This window comes from Sciurus carolinensis, chromosome 3 (genome assembly GCF_902686445.1).
Source record: "Sciurus carolinensis chromosome 3, mSciCar1.2, whole genome shotgun sequence".
NCBI classification, from domain to species: domain Eukaryota; kingdom Metazoa; phylum Chordata; class Mammalia; order Rodentia; family Sciuridae; genus Sciurus; species Sciurus carolinensis.
The window spans coordinates 172,693,309-172,711,581 of record NC_062215.1 but is presented as its reverse complement, the minus strand read 5'-3'; the positions used below and the strand labels follow the sequence as shown (position 1 = coordinate 172,711,581).

General features: G+C 41.4%; 1 protein-coding gene across 6 annotated transcripts in view; it reads left to right on the top strand.

Annotated features, from left to right (window-relative positions):
- The first annotated feature begins 2,222 nt into the window (after window positions 1-2,222).
- Window positions 2,223-18,273, top strand: part of Sphkap (SPHK1 interactor, AKAP domain containing) — a 161,975-nt gene continuing 145,924 nt past the window's right edge. For 5 of the 6 annotated variants that reach the window (XM_047545384.1, XM_047545381.1, XM_047545383.1 and 2 more), the window contains exon 1: window positions 2,223-2,577. In XM_047545384.1, coding sequence (XP_047401340.1) covers window positions 2,550-2,577 — 28 coding nt within the window. In that variant the 5' untranslated portion in view covers window positions 2,223-2,549. The remainder of the gene's footprint in view (window positions 2,578-18,273) is intronic. The other variant, XM_047545385.1, reaches the window with a different exon arrangement.

Sequence of the window (18,273 nt, the reverse complement as noted above, 5' to 3'; positions counted from 1 at the left end):
AGCTCTTTTCCTCAGCACTTGATAAATGTGTGTCACTTACTCCTGGTGGCCGTAGCTTTTGATGAGAAATCATTGTTATTTGAACTATTCCCCCCACCATGGGTAAGGTGATATTTCTCTTCTGCTGATAAAACACTTACTGCTTTATTTTGCTAATTTTTTTTTTTCATTTGTTTTAAGCGTGTTTGTCTTTCTCAGCGAGTTGCAGTCCTTCCTTGGTATCCATTGCATGGAGGGACTAGTTTCAGGCTCCCAGCAGATTCCAAAATCCAAGGATGCTGAAGCACAGTATTTGCATATAACCTATACACACCCTCCATGTATTTTAAATCATCTGTAGATTACTTATGTAAATCCTATATACATAGCATTTGCTTAAGGAATAATAGCAAGAAAAAGTCTGCACACATTCAATACAGACACTTTTTATCTCAAATATTTGCTATCCGGGTTGGTTCTATTCACAGATGTGGAAACTATGGCTATGAGGAACCAACTGTATATTTATCATGAGTGCCTTAAAAGTTCTGGCAAATCATTTTCATATCTCTGTTACCTTGTGTTAGGATCTGTTGATTGTTTGAGATTATTTTCCATGCAGCTTGACATCTTCCTAGCACTTAATAGGGTAGAGCAATTTTCTATTAATATCTGCTCATTTAGGGTACAATGCCTGAAGTTTCCAAATCCTGTTTAAACATCTGTTTTAGCTGGTTGTTCTTGACACTGCGACTAGAGGGCAAGGCCGATGGGGTAGTGCTGCCCCATTACTACCAGGTGGTGCAGGGACCTAGGTTCCCTCTGCACTTCTGTTGACACCAGATGGTAAGGGTCCTCAATGCTGAGAAAATTCAGGCTGTTCACTGCCCTCCACTGATATATCTGGCTAGGAGTGGTAAGAGTGCCATGTGCCATAGTGTCTCCAGTGACTGAGACAGAGGGTGTCACATCTGAACCATGGCTTCTTTTATACTATACCTGTGTAGTGTGGGAGGGAACCCCATTACTGCTGTGTGGATGTGAAAGTTGCCCCAAAGATTGCATCGACACCAAGATGGCCCCCTACTTTGCCTTAATACTAACTATGTGAGCGGATGGGAAGGAGGTACCACTATTGTGTGGACATGGAAAGTCAAGTGCCATTGGCACTGTGACCAGTGTGGGAAAGGAGTGGAGTGTGCTGCTAGATCCTAAGTCCTGATCCCTATTCAGCCTTCTCTGATACCACCGGACCCGGGGAGGTCACTTGCATCCTTCTCGCCCAGCAGTGGAGAACTGCAGACTTTTCCTTTAGCCTTTGATGTGCAGTTGAGAGTGGAGTCTCGGGCTTCTCTTGTGTCTTGAAGCAGGGTGAAACAGTTACTCTCCGTAAATATTCGGTCTTACTAGGCAACATTTCACTGGAGAGGAGAGCTTTTACTGGGGCTTTTTCTGTTGCTACCTTTGACATTGACAGGTTGTCATCTTCTTCAGCCCATGTCTACCATATATGAAGTCAAAAGAAAAGTCCAGAAACCCACCACTGGGGCATTCCTTGAGTCTCAAGGTCCCTGGGTGCCTGGCATGCTCTGTCCCCATTCTGGTTATGTCTGTTTTATAATCTTCAAGGGTTTAGTTACAAGGAGCAGTAGGGGAAAATGCATTTATTCCGTCTTCCCAATCCTGGCAGTCTCCTGCCTTTCCTTTTTAGTTTGTTTTATAATGATAACAATTTAAAAAAGAATGAACTGTGTCCACATCTTAACAGACATTTGCTGCTATCCTTTTAAAAAAAGGTCATTTTTGCTCAAGGCTATACTGAGCAGGCAACAGTGGCATTTGTGACAGCTCTTCCAGACTGGGGGCTGGCTTCAGATGGATGGCCACCGCCATGGGTTTCGAGATCTCTGTGTTCTCACAGGTTCTAACAGGGTGAGAAATGGACCGATGGTAATTAAGGGGAATGAGTGAGATTAAGAAATGTGAGAACCAAAGAGAGAAGAGAAAGTCCAAGTGAAAGGAAACAGTTGGGCGCACTCTTCTGAGTGATCCACCATCTCATGCCAAAAGACAAGCGAAAATAAAACCGAGGGGCAGCCCAAGGCACCGTGCGCGACCAGTGGAGAACGCGGGAATTGCCAGGACAGCGCGACTGAAAAGTGGGGAGCAACTTCAAGGCTCAGACTCCCCTTGACGCGAGAGAATCGGAGGGAGGGGACCTGACCGCGGGGCGGGGAGAGAAATTCTATCCGAGTCTCCTCCGCCGCGGGGCGCGGGGAGTGGCAGGGAAAGCTGAGAAGCCACCGGGGTCGCTGAGCCTGGGGGATCGTGGAGGAAGGCAGCCACCTCGCAGAAGGGGAGAAGCGCCGGTGCCCAGTCAGCCGTGCCGGGGCATCTCCGGGAGTCGCTCTCAGCGCTTCCCCTCCAGGGAGGAGCGAGCCTGGGCTACGGCCGCCGCGCCAGCCCGCGCACCTCTGTCCCTGCGCGCATCGGTGCCCCGCTTGGGGAGCCGGTTTCCCGCACCACGACTGCCCGTCCTCCGCCTTTCTCCAAGCGCCGACCAACAATGGATGGCAACTCCCTGCTCTCCGTACCAAGGTAAGACTCGCTGCCCCTACGCCCAACCCAGTGTCCCTCAAACTCGGCGCTGAGCTTCGGGTTCCTCACAAACTTGCCCGGGGCTCTTGGGTTTGCGCGAATCCCCAATGAAGGAGCCTGGGGTCGCTGCACTAGCCATTCAACCCCGCGCAGGCTGCGGGAGCCGCTCTCCGGGCATCGCCTTCCCGGGCGGCTGCCCCGCTGGGCGCTCTGTTGGGTGGAGCCCGAGCACAGGGGCTACACGGGATGGGGTACAGCTCGGTGCCCTCCTCTAGGGGCCTGGGACTGAGGCGTCTTTTGCCCAGCGGTGTACCCAGGAGCCGAACCTTGTCTGGAACGCGGTTTCTATGGTAGGGATGAAAACCGGATGCAGCAGGACTAAGGCAAACTGTCCCCCTCTTCCCTCATCTTGACCTGGGCGGGTGTCTGGCGGTGCTAGGATGAGGAGTGGTGGCGGGTAGGGGTGACGGTAGTTAGCCCCAACCTCCGCCTGGCACCTAAACCGCGCCCAGAACAGTGATCCTGAACAGAGAAGACCTCAGATCCTTCCAGTCCCTCCTCTCCTGCCGCCTTACAGCCTGGCCAGTCTGCGAATGCCTCCTTTAACATTTCCCCACACTCAGCGCCACCTTAGGTCAGGAAAGCCGCCTTAGACGCTGCGGGTTACAAGTAAAGTGTTGGTCTCCTCCACTCCCTGGCTCCTGTACTGCTCTCCTTCAGACATAGTCAGAATCTAAGAACCTGAGAATTTTCTCTTTCTTCCCCCTTAAATCTCAGGGGTGAACTGGGGTCCTGGCGCTGGTTATGCTGGCGCAGCTGGGCAGGTAGCTTTGCCCTCTCTGTGCTTGGCGCGGCGGGGAGCAACCACACCTGGCGAGGAGGATTCTGTAGACACAGGTCCAGGGTAGTGCTGCTGCCAGCACAGCCTCACCTCTGCTCTTATGGAGCTTAGTGTGGGTCCTCTTATCATCTTCTACTTCCTCTCTTCCCCAAGCATCTCGGTAGCATCCAGCCCAGTTGAGATTATCAGGCACCTTAATCTCAGATAAATAAACACCTTAAACTCAGATTCTTGGAGAGCAGCAAGACCCAACACCCACAGGCTGGCATACATGTAGCTGATATTATATTGCCAAGTAGCCAAGTAGGAGGTGGGAGTGAAGTAGGGGTAATGGAGGAGGTTAGGGACTGCCTTTCACAGCGTTGGAGCCCGCCATCTAGAGACCCGAAGTATTTGTATTCTGTGATGAATATATCCACCGCTCCACAGCCATTTCCGCCCTAAGCATACTTGCCATGAGAGTAGCCAAGGGCTCCTAAAAGGCTCACCTTGACTTCTATGCAATGCCCAAAGCTGTTCTTAAGTGAAAAGTCTCTAATACTCTGTGTCAAACGTGGTCAAAGGACCAAGTTTTTCAATTCTGGCTTAATGGTGGAGGAAAGACCAGCTGTAAGATTTTTCTAACTTAAAAAAGAATGGTATAAGTGCAAGCCCTTTTGAAAGTTGAGTAAATTGGAGGTTCACTTTCTGTACCCATCTATTCTACTACCTAGGACAAAGGGTCTTTAGACTTCAATTGGTGAACTAAGTGTCCCCCACCATTCCAATAGAGATACTTTTAATAGATTGCTTTCTTGAAAGAGTTTTACAGACAGATACCACTGTGACTGAATCATGATTTATTTTTATTCACTTGTGGGGGGGCATTTTCTGAAATATTACAAGTAGATTGGGACAATAATTTCTTAAAATTATTTCTAACTAATGACCTTGTAAAGAACAGGCTGACTGAAATGATATTGCTCTGTATCTTGTAGTAGTCTTCTAAACTCTCCATACAGATTCAACATCAACTGCAGAGAATTAAGCTTTTGGAATAAGGTTGCTTGTTTACCCAGAGATATCACATTTCCACAAATTGGTGTAGTAATTTCATCTATTTTATTAGTATCCTTATCCATGTAGATTAACTCCAATAGATGAATTACATAGTAAAAAGTAAAATAGAATTTAAATTTATATGTACAAACATGTATTAGTCATAGGACTTGTCCACACAATCTTGAACTTTGAAGAACTGATGATTAGGCACTCTACACAAATGTTTTTGAGAAAATTACAATGAATAGGACATATCAGATTATTATCAGTCAAGGCTCACATTGTACAAATCTGAAACATTTTCAGTATCTGATAAAATTAAGTTGGTGATTACAAACCCTTGCTTCTCTTGAGCATTACAAAACAGTTTAGACATTCCGTTCAGCAACTGGACAGAGAAAACAAAATGATTTGCTTATACAGTGAGCCAATGAAAGAATGCATTTTCTTTTGACTTTTCCATTTTCTTAATGTGGTCAATTAAATTAAAAATGAGATTTTTAATCAAGCAATATTCCATAAAGATGGAACTCAAAATTTAATTTGACTCATATACTTTATGAACTTTAGAACACGAATATTTTTTAAAAATAGAATGTTGACTTTTCAAATTATTTCAGTGAAAGCTCCAATTCATTTTTACTATGAAGGTTGTTATTTTCAGATGCAAAATAGATTACATGGCTCACATGGCAAATTTCTTAAAATCACTGTTCATCAAAGCTGAAAGAGGTTTCCAGAAAGAAAACTGAGTGCTGAAGGGATTCACTGCTTCCTCATTTGTTGCATTATAGATCCAGAATCTTAGTTGCATTATGAACACAGAACCCACGTGTTTTCTGACTAATAGTCCAGTTCAAAGAAAAAATAAATTTTAAAGGAAGCTGCTTTTTGGCAGGAGGTGGGCTAGTTTTATTTAGAAGTTTTGGTAGAGTTTCTTCAGTCATCTATTTTACAAAAAGTGTATTTAATTTACTAAGGACACGAAACCAGGTTTTAGGAAAATAAAAGAATCCAGGGTCTCTCCTCCAGCATGTCCTGTAGCATGTTTATTGTATGAAAGTTTCCCCTCATAGAAGGAAAGTCAGTTTTACTTATCCCTTGTTAAGTAATTTGATCATCATATCCTATGAATCAATTATGACAGATATTTACCCACTTCTTATCAAAAACTCAAAGCAAATAATTGGATTTTTAAAATTCACACAAATAGTATGCAGCAGAGCTAAGTCACCCCCAAAATTCTCCTGGATTCAAATCCAGGTTTCTTTCTTGTATAGATTGAGAACCCCCGCACTTTATTTCAAATGGGGGAAAAAGAAATTCTAAACACAGTTTGGACAAACAACTGATATCATCCTTAGAACACACGGGGGCAGCCTAAACGCGAGAGGATTATCTTTAAAGGCAGCAAGTACTGAAAATATTTTTCTGTTTTTTTTTTTTTTCAAATAGAAATAATTTGTCACCTTGACCACATCTCACCTTGAGTTTGAAGTTTAAAAAAGAGGTCTTCTGTTATTCCTAAATATTTGCACATAGTTTTTTTTTCTCTTTTAATTTGACTTATCAGACTCTATTTCAATAATAAAGTTTTGATCTGACCCTTTGAAATAGAAAACCAAAGTTGATCAAACAATAGGGCATATTGATTTAGTTTTCCTGTCAGATTATTTTAATTATTCTGGAGTTTAACCTGGCAATATGTCACTTAAATTCGCCAGAACCTCAAGATTTTGTCTCTCAGAATCTTAGTTCTAGGAAGAAAAAAGAAAATGAAATGAAACTATATTAACAAGGGCCCTGTATCAGCAAGGTTTGATCTAATGGTTATGTTCTCAATTTCACTCAAAAGAAGAAATGCAAGTGTACATGTATGTTTTTGTGCCCTGTTTCTGGAAAACTCTGAGGAAAAAAAATTGATCAAGTACTCTTAAATTGAAGAACAGAAATGAATATCAGATGCTGCCTTAAGTGTAAACTTAGATGATGCTTCACCCTGGAATACTGTCCTTAAGGCCACACTGAGCTGTAGCCACATTGCCCAATTCATAAATGTCAGGGTAACACCACCCACAAGGTACAACTGGGGATCAGTAAATCCAGATGGCCAAGACTCTGGGAACCTGCATTGCTACTGGGTAATAAGTACCCAGTGAAGAGATGAGATCTCTGACAATTTCACTATCCTGTGACAATTTCCAATAGAAACAACTTCATAAAAAAGTCTTGAAGTCCCCCACTTATACTGTACTTTAGGTACTGGCAACTTTTATGAGCCCTTGACCTCTATCCACATGAGGTCATTAGTAAAATATGTACCTATCTGCTAAAAACACTCGATTTGCAAATGAGCTAGTAAAAAGCATCTTGTTTTAAAGAGGTTTCCTTTAGCTAGGACTACTCATTTGAATGCAGTTTTTCTCTGTGTGTGTGAGTTTCAGATCCAAAAATTTTTAAGAAAAAGACAAGAAAGTGCTATACTTGGTGTCCTGAGACCAAGTGTTTAGTCCTTTTGGAGAATGAATGACTGACAACCTGGGCGACTCTCAGTTGGGCACTGTATGGATCAAGATCTCAACTCTTAAAAGAGAGGTGAAATCAAGGCATTAAAAGGAACTGAACACCTGGAAGGGTGGCCCAGGCCTGTATCCCAGTAGCTTGGGAGGCTGAGACAGGATAAAGGAAAGAAGCAACCTCAGCAAAAGGGAAGCTCGAAGGAACTCAGTGAGAACCTGTCTCTAAATAAAATACAAAATAGGGCTGGGGATGTAGCTCCGTGATCCAGTGCCCCTGAGCTCAATCCCCGGTAACACTGAAGTAATATCCACTTGTGTGAGAGAGCACTAGGCTTAGAGGATGGGCTTATTTGATTTAATATTTTCCCTTATGAGGAGAGAAACATTATGCTTACAGATGGTGCAATAAAAGCTTACTCTTTTGTGAATAAGATAGCAGGGTAATTAAGATCATGGTTCTACTACAATAGTTGTTGGTTATCTACTCCAAAGAAAAATGTCTGTCTACTCTGTGGCTTGTTTTCATCATCCCAGAAATGTGAACAAAAACCACACTTCAAATACTTGGAAAGATGTTTGGAGGATGAATTGAGATAGCTTGGGTGAAGGACAAGCAACAGAGCTTAGTTTGAGCTTTGGTACCTATCATAATGCATAAATCACTGTAAATACTATTCGTAACAGATTTTAATAATCAATACTAGTAAATAGCTCACATAACTTAGACATGTAGTCTACTTTCTTTGATATTAGTACAAGTCCTCTGGTTTTCTTTTGGTTTATTTTTTCCATCTTTTTGCTTTTAATCTACTTAGGTCTCCATATTTAAAATTATTTATTTCCAACAGGGTGTTATATCTTACTCTTTTAAATCTCATCTGATAATCTCTTTCTTTTAATTGATATAATGAGACCATTCATATTTATTATGATTCTGCATAGGGCTGGATTTAAATCTGTCAGCCAGTTGGCTATTTTCTATTTGTGCCATCTGTTCTCTCCCTCTCTCTCTCTCTCTCTCTCTCTCTCTCTCTCTCTCTCTCTCTCTCTCTCCCTGAGATTTAGGTTAAATGAGAATTTCTTATAATTCCATTTTATCTTCTCTATTGACTTACTATTTATAATTTGTCAAAAACATTGGGGCCCCCAGGTTTAGAATATGTATCTTTTGATAATCAGTCTACCTTCAAATTACAGTATGCCACTCCACATCCAGTTAAAGCATTTTTCGGGTATACATTCTAAATTCTCTCCTCTGATCCTTGGTCCTATTTTTGTTATACATTTTATTTTTATAAATGCTACAAACATACTGTATATTATTGTATTTCTTTTAAACCAGTGGACTTTTCAGAACAATTAGAAATAACAAAAAGCGAATATGGATCACTCTTAGCTTATTCCATGTCTGACACTCATTTGTGTATATTGGACTCCGGCCTGGCTGCACACCTTGTGGCCAAGGAGTGTTCCTTGCCATTTCCTGTAAAGCAGGTCTGCGGCAGTGGATTCTGTTTTATTGCTCTGAGAAGCCTGCAGCTCCTTAACTTTTTGAAGCATGCTTTTTATGGGAATGGGGTTCTAGGCTGACTGCCTTTTTTCTCTCTCTTTCACTATTTAAACCAGTCCTCTTCAGTCCTGTGAGTTTTATGGGCTCTACTAAGAAGCTGTTGTTCTTATTCTTGTTCCTTTCTATGTTTTGTGTCTTTTATCTCTTCCTGCCTTCAAGATTCTGTGTTCTGTTTAGAGCAATCTGGATGTAATGTGCCAAGGGAGTGTGTGTGTGTGTGTGTGTGTGTGTGTGTGTGTGTGTTTTGTATTTATCCTGACTGGCAATCTCTAAGATTCTTGGATTGGTGGCTCGGTGTCTGTTATTAATTCTGGGAAAGGTTCAGGAATAATCTCTTCCAATTGCACACGTCGTTAGAATATTCCTCTCCAATGCTCTTTTCTGGGTGATCTTTGTTGTCCCTCTTCCTCTAGCATCTGTTTCAGGCAGGCAATTTGCACTGACCTATCTTTAATCCACTGATCCATTTCTCAGCTGAGCTGATTCTACCGGTGGTGATGACTTGGTTAAAATCATTATTCATCCAGTTGCAGTATTCACATTTTATTTTGTCTTACAGTTTTCATCTTTCTACTGTAATTACCCAAGTGGGTTTGCATGCTGCCCACTTTGTCCACCAGAACCATTAAAATAGTAATCATTATTTTTAATTTCTTATAAGGTAGTTCCAACATCTTTGTTATACCTGAGTCTGGTCTGTTTCTGTTGGTTCCTTTATCCCTTGGGGGTGTTTTTAATTTTTTCCTTGTTTTTTTCACATGACTTGTAATTATTTTTTTGGAAATCAGACATCTCATGCAGGATGACAGTTTCCCCAAGTGGAAACTGGAGTAGGAGCTGTTATTTACATCCCCCTTTTAAAGATGAGGAACAGAGGCTCACAGAGGTTCAATGATGTATTCAAAGTCACTCAGTCAGTGAACCCTAAAACCCCAAATTCCAAATTCAGTGTCTGTCCTTTGATTATTTCCCTATCCCTCTTTATTTCCTAATGCTTGTGCATGCCCACTCCTGAGACCTGCTCATGCCACAGGGCTTCATTTATTTTAGACATTTTTGATCCCCTGTTCCAAGAAACTTATTGAATCATATATAATGTTGAGTCAGAAATGATTCCTGCCCTTAATTAGCATAATATGTCATACCAACATGCCATTTTTCTTTTCTGGACACCTTTTGATTCAACCTGCCTCAAAATATGATCTCTGAATCACAAGCCGCTGTGAAGACAGGGGTATGATAGAGGTTTGGACACAATCACAGGAAAGCAGTGGAAACCTAGGAAGTGACAGTCAGTGGAACTTAGCACATGAATTCAAGCCTGGGTTTGTTCCCAGTGAATGCTCACATATAGATATTAAAATCTCTACCCGCACACCAAGCCACATTTCCTCTTGAGATAGGAGAGTCAGCATGTTCTGCAATATGGTTTGAACGTTTTTCTCTAAAACAAACAAAAACACCTGTGGACTTACGTTCCTCCTCTCCCCTTTATTTCAACTACTTACATCAACAAATTATTGAAAGAGTAGCCTAAACTTCTAAACTTCTTAGAGTAGACGTGGTTTTAGACATTCAAGTTAGTTCAAAAAGCATAAAGCATTGCATTACTTTTCTAATGCTTCTTTAAGAAATTGCCATAAAAACAAGGACTTAACACACAAATTCATTATCTCACAATTCTGTGTGTCAGAAGGCTGACGTGTATCTCACTGGGTAAGACAAAGGCGTTGGCAGGGCTGCTTTTCTGGAGAAACTGGCTCACTGCCTATTCCAGCTTCCAGAGCCTGCCAGTCCCCTGGCCTCCTGACCACCTTCCTCCCTCTTCAGAGCCAGCAAGAGAGGGTTGAGTCCTCAGTTCACATCTCTCCAACTTCTGACCTCTTCTGCCACCTTTTTCCACTCGTACTAATCCTTGTGATTACTACTAAGGTCCCCTAGATAATCCAGCATAATCTTCCTATATTAAGGTCAGCTGATTAATAACCTTAATTCCATCTGGAAACTTGATTCTGCTTTGCTGTATAACATGACAAGTTCACAGCTTCCTGGGATTAGCACATTCATGTCTTTGGGAGGATCGCTTGTCTGTCTACCACAACCATTAACTGAACTAAAAATTGGCCGTTGCTGGCTCTCAAATGGTACTTGAGATTATAGCCAGAGCAATTTTTTTATTTCTTCCTTCCCTTCTTCTTCCTCCTTCCTTCTTCCTTTCTTTATGAGATAAAAGGGGAAGGTGACAAGACTATTTGTTCCTCCTCTGAGATACATGAGTTATTTGGTGTAGTTGAGCTGAAATAACCATCCAATTGGCAAAGATTATTCAAGAGGATAGAGCCAGGCCAGAGTAGAATCTGAGACCCTGTGGCATCTCCTCCTTGGGTAGTGTATCAACATCAGCAAGAGGAAGGTCAAAGAACCTACTCTCAGTGACACTCACTGAGCAGAAGGTCTCCTGACACCACCAAAGCTCTGGAGAGAGGGAGGAAGACCAAGCCCCTGTCTTCCTTACGTGGTCAGCACACAGGGCCTGGGCACCTTGGAGGCGGCTGGGGCCATTGGGGGAAGAACAGAGAGAAACACACAAGAGAGGAGATACCAGGACACTCTGGACTCTAGCTTTTCATTTCATTTCCAAGATGATCACTTTCAAACTAAACAAACAGATCAGTCTTCCACTCACTGTCAGCAGCATTTGATATGATTGACAGGTAACCCATACTTCGTACAATAATTTTTCCCTAAGGAGAAATTCAACTATTAAAGCATGCCTTTTGAAATACCAAGGACTGTTCTTCCTGTGCTAGAGAAAGGAGAACACGTAGTGCAGAGGATATCAGAACTATACAGGACTTTGGCAAAGGTCATCTTGCCCTGTCCTCTACCCTGTCCTGTCCTTTACAGCCAGAGAAGCCCAAGTCAGGAAGATTATGTGAATTACTCAAATCACACAAATATTTGGAGATAGACCTGATAATAAAGCCCTGAACTTCAGATTATACTTATTAGTACATTGGGTTTGTTTAAAATAATAACAGCAACATTAACAATAATAGTAATCTCCAAAACATAATCAGAAGCTCTTAGAATTTTCCTGTATGTCTATTACCTATTTCTAAATTCCTGCTTCACTTTCCTATGAGAAAATAACGTTGATGTAGCTGCTCATGTTATCATTTCACTTCAGCTTCTAGAATTCCTAGAAATAAATTCAAAGTTCAAGTGTAACAGCAGAGTAGAGATTATTATGTGAATATCCATGCTGTTTTTAACCATGGTGTGGGCCTCTTGTTATAATTCCCTAGTCCTGAGTTTCAACTTTTGTCTTTTCATTTTATCATATCTATCTTTTCTGTTAACTGTCACAAATTCTTAGTGAAACAAGATGAAATATCCATAGCTAAATCAATCACTCTTTCAATCAATCATTTTCATTATAAGCAAAGGAAAATAATAATCTTCCTGTGTACCAGAGCCGTCAAACTTATAGAAGTCAATGGTATGTTCCTATTTAATGATACCTTCTTCAATGACATACTCCATCTGAAAAGTTTTAAGGAACTTCTGTAGAATAGTCAGTACATTGAAGTAAAAGCAACTGTTTTAGAATGAGTATACAATGAAATATACTGCTAGATTTTTATGAAAGAGATTCCTCAATTATTCATCAAATATATATATCTTACACATGAATATATATATATATATATATACATATATACAATGGATATCAATTTATATCAGGTGAAATAATACTTAAAATACCTTTTCAGTTTGTACACTTCACATTTTAGTGTACTTTCCTCAAATATTAAAATACACCGAACAAAATTATAGGAACTTTAAAATATTTACTATTGCTTTCAAAATTACAAGGCTAATTAATCATTTTCCCTCTTTATACTTCAGGATTACCATAAATTTTTAAAAATTACTTTTTCCCTACAAGTATATGATTCTGAACTAAGAATGTAAACAGACACAGTAAATAGCTTATAACAAATTCTGCCAATGAATAGACTTATTCATTCATTTTCAGTTTGAGTAGCCAGTTCTTCCACATAGTTCATGTGGACAAATAAAATCAAAGAATTTATCTGAGCAATTAAGATAAAAATAATGAATTAAAGTCTTTCTTTTTTCTCTAAGTAAAACATTGGCCCCATAAGATATATTCTTTGCTGACTCATACACTTAATATAACTTGAAGATTTTTAATTTTAATTTTTCTGATGAATCAACAGTGCTTCAAAATAGCAATTAAATAGGCGCATTCACTTCACTTGTGTCATTATCAGCAGGTCAGTGATCTGACCGGGCATTCTGTTAAAATGGTATTAATTTTCCTCTCCTGCAAAGGTGGAGAAAAATGTGGTGCCTTCCCAGGAATCATGTAATTTAGGGAAGGGGCTGCAATTGTACCACGTGCATCACTCAAAAAGAAGTATGCAAGGAAGAGATTCCTCTCCCCAGAATATGCCCCAGCTCTGTTGCCACATGCTGACTGAGGCTGAGGGTCATGGCAGTTCTTCACACAGGGAAAGGAAGGTGGGGGCAGTGAGGACCGTAACATTTTCTCCAGTGGTTTTTCCAAGTCCAAGACTTCACAGGATGGATAGAGCAGATGTAAAGAAAGAGGCAGAAAAGGTGGAGATCTAACCAGGTTTCAAGCTGGAAGACCTTCCAGTACTGGTATGGATGGTCGGGAGTGGGAAAAAACAAATAGGAATGAGAGTTCACTTGCTTGTTTAAAAGGAAAGAATCTAGTGACTTGCGTGTGTACTTCATCACAAGAGGATAAAATAAATGAAGCCCAGAAAGGATGTGGAAAGTAAATTTGCAACATAGAAGTCTGTGTCGTGTGAAATAGTGAACAAAATTAATATGATTGATTGGAAATTTGCCATTCAAAAAAATATCATTAAAAATTAGTTCATTTTATCAGTATTTTTAAAAGGAAATCTGAATTATGTAATGAATAAATGATAAATTAGGTGCAACTGGATTGTAATATCATAATTTTCCCTTTAAAATGATGTGTTAACATGGTTTTCTGTTTCAAGATCAGAAACAGGGTCAATTCTGCAACTGTCCTCAGCAGCCTCATCAATTCTGCCAATACTCCCTTTAATTCTTTGATTCTCAGATTCTTCTCTTGTGCGAAGCATCGATCCTGTCAGTCCTCATTGATTTTCTCTTCTTTTGATATTATCTTGTCTCTTTCTGCCAGATTCCCATTTAGTGATGTGGTTGACTTGTGCTTAAAGAGTTTTCCGACGATTCCATTCTTTGCCTTTCTAAAATTCTTCATCTTCTGCAAGATTTGTCATATCAATTAATTAGCACTTTATTTAAATAAAAGTCACCACCTCTTAAACTGTTAACAAGCAACTGTTTGTTATACAATACACAGGTATTGATTTATTGGGTAGAAACACTCAAAGCGGGAAGGATGTTTAGTGAAGACTAATCCTTAAGTGTTCTGTCTTTTAGTTAATAAAACTTGGGCTTTCTTACACAAACCTTGCAACTGCAGGGCTGGTCTGTGAATAACAAGGACATCTGATCTTTTGACAGACAACTTGCAGTGATGGAATTTACCAGACTTTCTTCAAGGAGAAGCACCTCTGATCTCTTTTCCAGATCTACCAATATTGTCTGTACATGATCAGATTGTCTGACTGAGCAAGGAGGTGCAGTCAGGTATTTCAGATTGAAAGTTTCCAACCTTCAGTTAGCAGTTAGCATTAAAGAGGCCTTTATGGCTTTGAAATACCTTCACAGTCATTATTCTCTTTTTGCTACCTGAGTAGTAATTTGAATAGAACATATGAAAGCACCATTGTTCCAGGAAGATATAGCAGACCCTCAATAAATGTCACTCCTTTTCTCTTTCAATGGGACCACAGTGTTGCTCAAAACCTAAAAGATAGCAAGAAGGTTGATTAGGTTAAAGCTGTGCAGTGGTTTTTTGGCAGCATCTGTAGTGACCAGGACCTCAGTGAGATTAATGTTTGTCTACTCCCTCACAATTATAGTCACTGATCCCTATGATAATTCCACAAGCCTCTAAGGTAGGTGAGAAAGTTCTGCACAGAAACAAGGTTCTTGATAGGGAGTAGAGGCCAAATGCGAGACAGTCAGGAGTCTTGGGGAAACAGAATCCATTCATTCGTTTATTTCTTCAATACTCACATCGACCCTTTGGTGTATACCAGGTAAAGTCAGCTGAAAAAACACAACGAGTCAGTCCACTGTCATCGAGTTGGAAGAGTACACATTCATAGGGCAATGGTATTGGTGGGCATGTAGAAAACTGGCATCCATGCCCCAAAGGAAACGGAACATAGTCCCTGAGCACATACAACAAGGAGCAAGACTTAGGAGAGGAAGAGTGCCCGGGCAGTGGAGCAGCAGTTGGAAAGTCCTGGGACAAGAGAGCAAGGAGTGCCTGTCAGCTCTAGGTAGTGCCAGGTGTACAGGAAATGAGGAGGAAGGGAGTACAAAATGGGACCTGAACGTTAGGGGCCAGAGTATGCTAAGCCTTGGGCACCCATAGATCCTCGTTCGAAAAACAATGTGATCTATCACTGAAGCGTTTAAAGTTACAGGTGCCTGGAAACCTTAATTGAAATATACATATAAAGGACAGAACCCACTACCTAGTATATTGTAAATGCTCCATAAACAGGAGTTGTTACTGCTGCCTATTAATTACAATTATAATTACCTGTAATTCAGTAGCACAACTCTTGAGGGCAGAGGAAGGGAATAGGGTGCTAAGATCACAGGGTCAGCAGAGAAGGGTCACTCGAAAGTAGAAACTGTCATTAAGAGGACACTGTAAAGGTTTTTCTAGTCTAGAGATAAATAGGCAGTAGACACCGAGAGGTTAGTCATGCGCTGTGCAGACAGACAGCCACCAGGAGAATTCTTCCTTGTGACATTTGTTGAGTTATTTCCATGTCCTCCAGTGAAGCTAGCAAAGAAGGTGGCCATACCACCCACACATGCGAACGCACTTGCCGACCCTCTGTGTACTTTGCAGGTTTAAAAAAAGTCAGCTTCTCCTCTATAGTGTTAGGGAGGAAAGATGGGACAGCGGGAGAGCGAGGGGACGGAGGAGAACCAGAGCAGGAGTGCACAAGAGAGAGCTTGAGGAAGGACGGACCCGCGGGGAGGAGGGGAGCCCATCTCTCAGCTTCCTGGGGCTGCACTGTACATGACAGGCACTAAAGCTGGTGGAATTCATTGTAAAAAATGTTGCCCCTAACATTTTCTAAGTGTTCAATAGAGAAACATTTTATTTTCTTTGTGTTCTTAAAATCTCTCTATATACCTGTTCACCTCTCGTCCATCTCTCTGGGCCTCTGGGCCCACTACTCAATTGCCCTAATAGTCTCCATGATTAAAGGGTCTCTGTTTCCCTCTCTAGGGTCATGCGTGAATCCAAGTCCACTATAAAACCTGGGTGGTGTCTGCAGCCCCAGTTCCTCATTGCTGCTTCTACTCAGTTCTTTGCTGGAAAGCAACTACTTCCTGCTCACTTTAAAAGTGGGACAGCAGGATCCGTTTCACCCAGGAGTCCCAGTGCTTCATGACACAACTTCTATGGACACAAATCAGCTATTCCTCCCATGTTTTGCTACCTTCTCATGGCGCTGGGTTTAAGAAGGGCTGAATTTCCTTTCCTTATGGGTCCTACAACCTCTATGCCTTTCCTGTCTTCTCTTACTTTTCAAGGTCAAGGTAATACAGCAACATAGGAAGTATGTGTGACAATCCCTGTTGTCACTATTAACCGTGAATAAATAATTTCAAAGAATTCTTTCCACTGGGTAATATTTTAAAATTTTTTTTTACAGATGGGCAATAGCAAAAATGGCACCAGTGGTCTTGTTCAAACATAAACCGAGATAAAAATTACCAATAAACAATCAGACAAAGGATCTAATTCACGTGGCCAGCGAGTGTATTTTCAAATATTACCTATATCATAATTGATGCCTGAAATTCCCCCACATCCTCCACTTAATTCCAGTGCTCCAGTGCACTATGAAAAGACAGCAGGCATGCAGGGAGCTTCCTGTTCTTGGGATCTACTTGCCTCTGACCTCATCTGTTTGGAAGTAAAGTGCATAAAAGCAGCAAGCCTAGACCTCTGAAGAGGGCTAGCTCCCGATCTACAGGGTGCAGGGGTTATTTTGTAGAGAAAGAATATTGGTAGGTTTCAACCAGCATCTACCAAAATAAAAGCAAAGCATATAACTAATCATTTGTAAAAACATTTTATCATCTGTTGACTCCTTCCTTGGGCCACCACTTTCGCCCATGAATTGAACTAGTAAAGGAATAAGAATTCTTACAATGCTTGAATTTCATGTGATCAAGTAGGTAGGAAAGCCGTGGACAGTCCTGGCAACCCCATAAACAAGGCATTTGAACTGATTGCCACATACTGAACCAAGGGCCCAAAAGCCTGGAAAACTAATATTCTGAAGCAAAATACCCTTGTTTCTAGATGAAGCCAACTCCATGTCCTGCCCCTGCCCTCTGCCTAGAATGTCAGGGTCTCATGAGGTCTCACACCCTCTCCCCTGTGCTCCTGCTCAACCTTCTCTGGACTTGGCTTCCCACTGCTGTCTAGACTGACCCACCCCAGGTCATTCCTGCATGCCAAGCCCCTTGGCTTGGAAAGACCTCTTTTCCTCCTCACCTGGTTATTCCCATCCATCCTTAGATGACAGATTCCCTGGCTGCTCCACACACTATGAGTTTGTTGAAAGCAGGATCCATGTTCACCTCTGGTCACCATTGTATCAGCAGCATCTAGTATCATATCAGCTCTGACAAATATTTATTAAATAAATAATGGAAACAAATTTTATCTGTAGCCCAAGTTTACCTGTTAGCACAGAAAACACAGATGCTCATATGTTATTTGAAAAACCAGGAAAGTCAGTGTACAGAAAGGGGAATTGGGCCCAGAACACTGAAAGTAAACACTTAATACCTCACATAAACACAAGGTTTATAAATGTCAAGGGAGTAAACTTTAAAAAAATCATGTCCCATAAACATATATTTGATTGGCATATTTTAGTCATGCCTGGCCCCCTAAATCTATTTGAGTATTTCATTCAGAGAGTTCACATAAATCTAGCTTAAGAACATATCGACTTCATTCTATGGGGGAAGACGGGATGAGGGAAATATCCCACGTCCCTACTTCCAAGTCCATGAAGTCCACAGACCGTATCAGCTCAGATTCATTCCGAACCCAAACTGATCTGAATTCCTCCTCCCTAATCTGTCTTTTGGCCCATTCCGTCTTCCCCAGAGTGATAAAGGTTCTGATATTAAAGACCTTGCTGGCAGCCAAGGGCAAGGCAGGTCACCAAGGGCAAGGCACCTCCCTTTCCAGACTCCTCATACCAGACCACATGTCTGGAGGCCATCAACAAACAACAAATTGGTCTGGAGGGAAATTTTAAAGACATCATATGGAGAAACGAGCAGCACAGCAGGGATGGCACACAGGCAAGGTCTCAGGTTCGCTGTGGAGAGAGGTGGGCATGGGAGGTGGGGAAGCCCCTGTCGTCCACTGACCAAGACGGCCATGGCTTGTCCCTCTGCTGGCCGACCTTTAGACAGGCTTCTTCCTGACTCTAGACCCACACACCCTTTTCTTAGAGCAATTTCTTTAAAAAACTTGTATTTGT